Below are 9365 nucleotides of genomic sequence, written 5' to 3' on the forward strand. Positions count from 1 at the left end.
CCGTGGCCTTGGTGTTATCAGCACCGCACTCTACCGAGTGAGCCACGGGCCGGCCTTGCTCTTTCATCTTACCTGTTCTGTTCTTTTCCTAAACTAAATTCTCAGAATGGCAATAGACCTTAAAGTCTATGTTGGCAGCCCCAAGTGTTTGATCTACTAAAAAAATTATATTCTTTTGCTCTGTTGTTTCAAAGTTAATCTTTTTTCAAGGGTCTTAGGTTTGGCAGCCCATTCATATCTTGCCATGGCAATCGTGTATGACATTTATGAAACAAAAGTTCATTCAGAGGACTTTAGTCCAAGTCTACCTCAGAGGGGTACTGAGGTCTTCTTGTTTTGCCTATTGGAATGGATCCAAGTGAACTTCTCATGCTCTCGTTGCATATCCATGGCAGTACCTTTTGTTTTTTGTATATAGTCCAAAAATGCACTTTGTAGAATGTTTCTCCCTTGCTGGAGAACAAATCCTGCTCTCTTAGGGAAAAATCACCTGATTTAGTTCAATAGGGTTTTATATTTATTTCCAGGAGCCATTTCATTTGTTTGATAACTAAATTTATACCCCAATGAAAGAAATAAGTAATATTGCTTAAGCGTCAGAGTGTAAATTCACTCCCTCTCCACCAGTACTTAACACATATGTACAGAGTTCTCTAATACTTCTTTTTATAATGGAAGAAATATTTATCTGCCAAGTAAAATTAATGAACAATAATAAAATGTATACTTGTAAAATGCTTTACAATTTAAAATGTACTTTCTCATGCATATTCTCAAGTAATTACCACAACAACCCTGTGAGATAAGTTATCCCTATTTGATAGATGAGGAAACTGAGGCTCGGAGACATGAAGCTTCACAACTACTAAGTGCAGATCCAGACCTTAAAACCAAGTCCCCTGACTCCCAAGCCCATGTTTTCTCTCCATGGCTTTCTGCTCCGTGATTAAAATAAGTGCCGCACTGGTGAACAAAGATAGACCTTCTTATTACTTATTAAACAATTTGATACCAAAATTTGATTTCTTTCCAATACACAAAAATTTTTTCTAAATCTACCTTGATAATGAGGTGTTTAGCACTTCTTATTTTATTTAAATGAATTCCCATTTTTCTCATGTTAAGGAGCCCTGCCTCTGTGGGTGGGTGGGGTAGTTTGGGGGGCAGGGGTAGTCTGGAGCACTTTAGTGATGATACAGTGCTGGGTTACAGGGCTGAGTGTGTGAGAACTGACTTGACCTCTAGGATAGGAGGAGCTGCTCTTGGGCTAAGTGGGACCTCCCACTGCTGCCCTGGGGTCTAGGCTTTCCTGCCACTGTCACAGCTCTTGGAGGATCAATGTAAAAAGAAGAAAGTCTAGCACCGGCCAAGCTTCCAGAATGCTCCTTGAAGCAAGGCATGGTAGACAGAACTAAAGCCTGTCAAACTGCAGGTCATAGAGCAGCTTAGACTCTAGAACAACAGTTCCATGTTCCCTCTAATGAGGAGATTAAGTAATTTCACACTATTTTACCAACCTCCAAAGTTTTTATTCATCAGAGGTTCTTAATCAAATGGCTTCAGGGCATCCATAAACCCTTGAAATTTTATGAAAATGTGTATATTTGCATACATATTTATTTCCTGGGGACATAATAGCCTTTATCTCAAAAGGGTCTATGATCATAAACAAGCTTAAGAAGGTGCTTGGCTTCTATGAAAAACTAGTATTACTTTCAGTGATAGAAATGAGAGCTTTAAAGGTGATGGTTAAGTGTTTTATTAGCACTGAACCAGGTACAACTCATTCACCTTTAGGAAAATAATTTTCAGAGGTTAAGGAATCACAGAGAGAAATTATAGAGCCACTGGAGTTTTAATCACCTGATAATATCAGAAGTTGGTAAGACCATGATAACACATGCTAAAATGGGAAGAATAAGGGGAGTAAATCTTATTTTTAATCACTTAGTTAAATATTATTAATCAATTATGATGACAAGTGTTGACATTGAGTTTTTTTTTTTATATATACAGGTGCTGATGTTATAAAAAATGATGGAATTTATTCGAGGTATTTTTTCTCCTTTGCTGTAAATGGTAGCTATAGCTTGAAAGTGCATGTCAGTCACTCTCCCAGCATAAGCACCCTAGCCCACTCTATTCCAGGGAGTCATGCTATGTATGTACCAGGTTACATAGCAAACGGTAAGAACCATTAGCACTGTTAACATTAGTAACATCATTTCATGTATATTTCTCTGATGTGTGTGTGTGTGTGTGTGTGTATTAAGGGAATGAGAGACAGAGAAGTGAGGGAAAGAGAGGTGGAATTTCAAAACTCATTATACTGAAGTCAATACATAATTTGTTGACTGTCTCTTCAATCCTCAATGATTTATGGCAGTTGGTAAGGGGAAGGCAGCAGGTAATTCCTATAGATTTTGCGTACCTTTATTTTAGTCATTATTTTGACCTCTTTTTTGTTTCATCAGAATTACTAACAGATAAAGAGATTACTGAGTTTTCTCAGTTCCTGCTCCCGTATTTCCTTCATAAAGGTTTAGGCAAGACATGAGCTTGGATGTTGCAGACAACTGAGTGATTCCTGAGGATGATGTCTTCCTTGAAGATACAAGGGCTAAATAAATAAAAGACACATATATTTTTTAAAAAACACCATTATTATAGTTTCTGATAAGAAGCAGTGTTTAAAGAATAACAGACAAACAGAAATATATTACGCTCTTGTCTTTATATTTTTTAAAAAACACCATTATTATAGTTTCTGATAAGAAGCAGTGTTTAAAGAATAACAAACAGAAATATATTATGCTCTTGTCTTTAAAAAAAAAAGTTAAAAAAAAAAACATTTCTAAGCATTTTTATTTCCAAAAATGCAGATTCTNGTGTTTAGCACTTCTTATTTAAATGAATTCCCATTTTTCTCATGTTAAGGAGCCCTGCCTCTGTGGGTGGGTGGGGTAGTTTGGGGGGCAGGGGTAGTCTGGAGCACTTTAGTGATGATACAGTGCTGGGTTACAGGGCTGAGTGTGTGAGAACTGACTTGACCTCTAGGATAGGAGGAGCTGCTCTTGGGCTAAGTGGGACCTCCCACTGCTGCCCTGGGGTCTAGGCTTTCCTGCCACTGTCACAGCTCTTGGAGGATCAATGTAAAAAGAAGAAAGTCTAGCACCGGCCAAGCTTCCAGAATGCTCCTTGAAGCAAGGCATGGTAGACAGAACTAAAGCCTGTCAAACTGCAGGTCATAGAGCAGCTTAGACTCTAGAACAACAGTTCCATGTTCCCTCTAATGAGGAGATTAAGTAATTTCACACTATTTTACCAACCTCCAAAGTTTTTATTCATCAGAGGTTCTTAATCAAATGGCTTCAGGGCATCCATAAACCCTTGAAATTTTATGAAAATGTGTATATTTGCATACATATTTATTTCCTGGGGACATAATAGCCTTTATCTCAAAAGGGTCTATGATCATAAACAAGCTTAAGAAGGTGCTTGGCTTCTATGAAAAACTAGTATTACTTTCAGTGATAGAAATGAGAGCTTTAAAGGTGATGGTTAAGTGTTTTATTAGCACTGAACCAGGTACAACTCATTCACCTTTAGAAAAATAATTTTCAGAGGTTAAGGAATCACAGGGAGAAATTATAGAGCCACTGGAGTTTTAATCACCTGATAATATCAGAAGTTGGTAAGACCATGATAACACATGCTAAAATGGGAAGAATAAGGGGAGTAAATCTTATTTTTAATCACTTAGTTAAATATTATTAATCAATTATGATGACAAGTGTTGACATTGAGTTTTTTTTTTTATATATACAGGTGCTGATGTTATAAAAAATGATGGAATTTATTCGAGGTATTTTTTCTCCTTTGCTGTAAATGGTAGCTATAGCTTGAAAGTGCATGTCAGTCACTCTCCCAGCATAAGCACCCTAGCCCACTCTATTCCAGGGAGTCATGCTATGTATGTACCAGGTTACATAGCAAACGGTAAGAACCATTAGCACTGTTAACATTAGTAACATCATTTCATGTATATTTCTCTGATGTGTGTGTGTGTGTGTGTGTGTATTAAGGGAATGAGAGACAGAGAAGTGAGGGAAAGAGAGGTGGAATTTCAAAACTCATTATACTGAAGTCAATACATAATTTGTTGACTGTCTCTTCAATCCTCAATGATTTATGGCAGTTGGTAAGGGGAAGGCAGCAGGTAATTCCTATAGATTTTGCGTACCTTTATTTTAGTCATTATTTTGACCTCTTTTTTGTTTCATCAGAATTACTAACAGATAAAGAGATTACTGAGTTTTCTCAGTTCCTGCTCCCGTATTTCCTTCATAAAGGTTTAGGCAAGACATGAGCTTGGATGTTGCAGACAACTGAGTGATTCCTGAGGATGATGTCTTCCTTGAAGATACAAGGGCTAAATAAATAAAAGACACATATATTTTTTAAAAAACACCATTATTATAGTTTCTGATAAGAAGCAGTGTTTAAAGAATAACAGACAAACAGAAATATATTACGCTCTTGTCTTTAAAAAAAAAGTTAAAAAAAAAAACATTTCTAAGCATTTTTATTTCCAAAAATGCAGATTCTTTATGAATATTATGTATTTCAGCAGTTATAACTAATCATTTGGACTATTTCATAACATGATTCTATATTTTTTGTTCTATATGATACTTTTCAGTAGAAAATAATCAAAATGCTATAGTGGATTTGCATCTTCTGATCTTTTTTGTGTAGCATAAAACACAATTTACTCTCACCTGTATTTAAAATAATGTGGATTGCTTCAGAACCAATGAAAATCAACTTGCAAAGTAATGTGGTTTTATTGCATACATATGATTTTGTATCTAGATGTAATGCTTTGTTTCCAAATAGATGTTCCCTTTTTAATTTATACATAACATTTTTGAAGACCTACTAGGTGATAGGCTTAGTTTTAGGAACTTGGAATACCAAGTAGAATCAGATTTGATTCTTATCAAGGAGCTTGCAGGCTACTGACTTATCTTAGTATCTTGTTAAAGGATGCAAATATCAATACCTAGTGTACAGTGATATTAGAAAAGTAATGTTCAACTATACTTTAATCTGTGTACTTCGCATAGGCCATTCATGTAAGAGCACAGAAAAGAAAAATTTAGGTTTCCCTAGACATGCCTACTGTATGAAACATTCACTTTATCAGCTGATATTCAGATGATGACCTTGCATGCACATTTCACCGAATAATGGGAGCTGCTCTATTTTCACACCACCAAATCTCCAGACACAGCAGCATCTGCATCCTCCCTTCCTCCCCTCCTCAAAGGCCAGTGACTCTGCTGGATCCCACCCTGGGGCTGTAAGAATTCTCCCTTGCATGTTCCCTCTCTATTGACCCCTCTGAGCAGCATTCAAGCATGTTTTATTACCTCCCATATTAAAAATTTTGTTTTGCTGGTCCCCCTCCAGCTCTATCTACCTCCCAACTCCCTATCATCCAATTCCTTCTAATCTAAACCCGCTGCCTATACTTTCTGACGTCCAATTTACTACTCTGCTCACTGCAATCTGACTTCCATCCAAACCACTCCACTGGAATTGCTGTGGGCCTCGTCACCGATGACCACCCTGCTGTTAAATCCAAAGGACACATTTCCGTTTTCATTTTCGTGACCTCAGCAGTATCTGACTCAGCCAGTTGATCTCTCCTTTGCCATGTCTTAGTTTCCATGATACCACACTCTCCTGATTACCTCCTACTCTCTGGAATTTTTTTGTTAGGCTCTCTTTCCAGTTGCTCCTTTTCTACTAGGCCTCTAAATGTTGGCAATTATCAGAGTCAGTTCTAAACTTCTCATTCTACCATATGGAGCCACATTGTTTGGGTTTGAAACCAGCTCCTCCATTTCCTAGCTGTGTGACTTGGGCAAGTTGCTTAACTTCTGTGTCTCAGTTTCATCATCTATAAAAATGGGGGTAATTATTTTATACCATTCTCATAGCCTTTTGGGGAAAAGTAAATATTTGATACATGTAAGGTACTTAGAAAAATGCCTGGCACATAGTTGGCACTCAAGAAATACTAGTTATCACTATGATTTAAAACATTAGGTAATCTTATTAATCCATATGACTTGAATAACATCTATATGCCCATAACTTCCAAGTTCACAACTTTAAAATTATTATATCTAGCTAAAACCTCTTTTTTGAGCTTAAAATCCATTTATAACTGGCTCATTGACATCTTGAATTAGATGCTTTACAGGAATCACAAGCCCTGTAACTTAATTTTTGGTCTCTCTCTCCTTAGCCTCCTTCTCCTCCCAAAGTGTTCATATTAGAAACCTGGGAGCTATTTATTTATTTATTTATTTGCAACTTTCTCTCTCTTTTGCCATTTCATATTCAAATTTATCATAAGCTTTTGCTGATTTTGTCTCCAAAATACATTTTGAACCACCTCTTTCTTGCCTCCTTTCCACTACTCTCGCCCATCCCAAGCTGTCATCTTCTCTCATCTAACTATTGAATGGCCATCTAAGTAGACTCATTTTCAGTTCTCCACCAAGCAGCCAGAGTGACCTGTTTAGAGAGGAAATATGATCCCGTCACTCCCCTGCTCCCTGTAGCATGTAAGATTAAAACCTAAACCTCTTCACTAGCCCACAAGGTCCTGCACAAATTTCTCTCTTCTGTCTCATCTCTAACCACTCTCATTTCTTTAATTTAGTGTTTCTAATTTAATTTTAGCTCCTCACGGTTTTTACACAAGCTATTCCCTCTGCCTGGGATGTTCTTTCCTCCACTCTTTACCTGGCATCCTTTAGGAAAATCTTTCAATGTTACTTCCTTGATAACACTCTAAATTATGGACCTGTGCTATTTTCTTTCATAGTACCATTTTTTGCCTCTTAAAGTTATCACAATTTGTGAATATATGTTTATTAATATGATTAACATGAGTATAAATTCCATTAGGGATACTGTTTTGTCCATGATTACTGGCACAACATATGTGCTCAATAAATATTTATTGAATGAATGAATAGGTGAATGAATTAATTATTGAATAAACAGTTATTCTAAAAATTTAGTAAAGAAATAAAGGTTTAAAAGTCTCTTAATAACCTGTCAAGAACAAGCTATCAAGAAGATTTGTAATTTTTTTGTTTTGGCTATTCCTTTTGCATGTGTCCCAGGTAATATTCAGATGAATGCCCCAAGGAAATTACTGGGCAGAAGTGAGGAGGAACAGAAGTGGGGCTTTAGCCGAATAAGCTCGGGGGGCTCCTTTTCAGTGTTGGGAGTTCCAACTGGTCCGCATCCTGATGTGTTTCCACCATGCAAAATTATTGACCTGGAAGCCGTAAAAGTGGAAGAGGAGGTGACTCTATCTTGGACAGCACCTGGAGAAGACTTTGATCAGGGCCGGGGTATGTTTACTGGTTTCATACCTATTTTTCCATAGGACAGCATTTCTAATACTATGTCAGGGGTTAGTTAGGTGAAAATCAACTTGGGTGTTTAGAGCTGAAAAAGCTGCAGAAGGTCGTCATGAAAAGCTCTGAGCCCCTGATGAGGCCTTAAATCCTGGAGTCCAGGAACGAGAGTGAGTCAGCTGCCCCAGGTTTGCAAAGGCTCTGGGTAACTCACTGACACTAATCATGCATAAAGAAACCTTTATTGGAAATATAAACACCACATGTTATGGTGGTATACTCAGCAGAAATGGGTTCTGCGTTACAGAGCATGTGCTTCCAAATGCTGGAGGTGGTTAGATTTCTGAAAATTAAATAGTGAATATTTATTCATACATACATAAAAGTATTTACAAGTCAGGTTTAGGGGAACATTTCCCATAACTCATGGAAACTTTGGTACATTTTCCTCTCCCACTTCTGGCCATTTTTGTTAGGGTGGCTGGGACTGGTCCACTGATTTGTGGCTTTCTTACCCTTGCTTGGGTAGACATGGACATTGATTGAGCACCTCCTTGTATTTTCTTCTTTCTAAGGCCTATGCTAACTTTCAGGCTTCCACCTCCATCTTCTTTTTCCAGCTTTTATCCAATTGTCACAACATGTATTGAGAAAATTTTACTTTCCCCATTAATTTGAATTTCATCTTTATCATATACTAAGTTCCTGATGTATTTTGGCCTATTTGGGATATTAGTCTATTTATGTACCCATACCATAGTGTTTTAGTTATTAAGGTATATTAGTGTTTTATATTTGGTAGGGTTAGTCCTTCCACATTGCTGTTTTTTAGATTTATATGCCCATTTTTGATTATTTATTTCCCACATGAACTTTACAATAAGCTTGACTAGTTAAAGAAACTAGAGGCATTTTTAATAGAATCACATAAAATTTACAAAATAACGAGGAAAAATAACATCTTGCTTTTATTGAATGTTGCTTTAAAAAAAACCAGAAGTTTTCTTGTTTAGGTTTTACTATGAGTTCTTATGGAGTGTTTTAAAGTTTTGCTCATATTTATTTTTCTTATTATGTTTATTCCTAGGTATTTTGACTTTTTTGTTGCTATTCTCATTAGGCATTTCTAAGAGACTAGAAAATTTACTCAAGGTGTCTTAACCTTCCCATTTATATTTTTTAATTTCAGCTACAAGCTATGAAATAAGAATGAGTAAAAGTCTACAGAATATCCAGGATGACTTTAACAATGCCATTTTAGTGAATACGTCAAAGCTAAATCCTCAGCAAACTGGCACCAGGGAGATATTTACATTCTCACCCAAACTTTTCACAAATGGACCTGAACATCAACCTGCTGGAGAGATACAAGAAAGCCACAGAATTTATGTGGCGATACGAGCAATGGATAGGAACTCCTTAAAGTCTGCTGTATCTAACATTGCCCAGGCATCTCTGTTTATTCACCCAAATTCTGCTCCCATCCTTGCCAGAAATCACCTTATATTGAAAGGAGTTTTAACGGCAATGGGTTTGATAGGAATCATTTGTCTTATTATAGTTGCAACGCATTGTACTTTAAACAAGAAAAAGAGAGTAGACAAGAAAGAATGGAACAAAATTAGTATGAACAAATGTAGAGTACCTTCCCTCTTAGATATGTGACCAGGTAGATTGATTTAGCTTATGCCATTTTTACTGTTTGAAAAGTGTTCTTGTTTGAAAGCCCCCGACACCTGTGGTGAAAACTGAAGGTTAAAAATTGTCCTGTACTTAGAAAAATTTTAAGTTCTGCCTGCCTTTGCTGTCTCCTGCCTATGCTGTCCCTGACTGATAACACCAAGAACTGTATCTGGATGTATCTAGACAACCTAAGGAGGAAACCACCCTGTGAAAGTTTTTGCCATCCCTGAGCAA

General features: G+C 36.8%; 1 protein-coding gene across 1 annotated transcript in view; it reads left to right on the top strand.

The window, feature by feature from the left end:
• The window catches only part of CLCA2 (chloride channel accessory 2), a 37646-nt gene extending 28533 nt beyond the window's left edge, over positions 1-9113 (top strand). The window contains exons 12-14 of the mRNA XM_008590145.1: positions 2017-2187; positions 7209-7442; positions 8638-9113. Of these exons, the coding sequence (XP_008588367.1) occupies positions 2017-2187; positions 7209-7442; positions 8638-9113 (881 nt within the window). The remainder of the gene's footprint in view (positions 1-2016; positions 2188-7208; positions 7443-8637) is intronic.
• Positions 9114-9365: the final 252 nt, after the last annotated feature.

Source organism: Galeopterus variegatus, unplaced genomic scaffold, assembly GCF_000696425.1.
Source record: "Galeopterus variegatus unplaced genomic scaffold, G_variegatus-3.0.2 Scaffold5869, whole genome shotgun sequence".
Classification (NCBI taxonomy): Eukaryota; Metazoa; Chordata; class Mammalia; order Dermoptera; family Cynocephalidae; genus Galeopterus; species Galeopterus variegatus.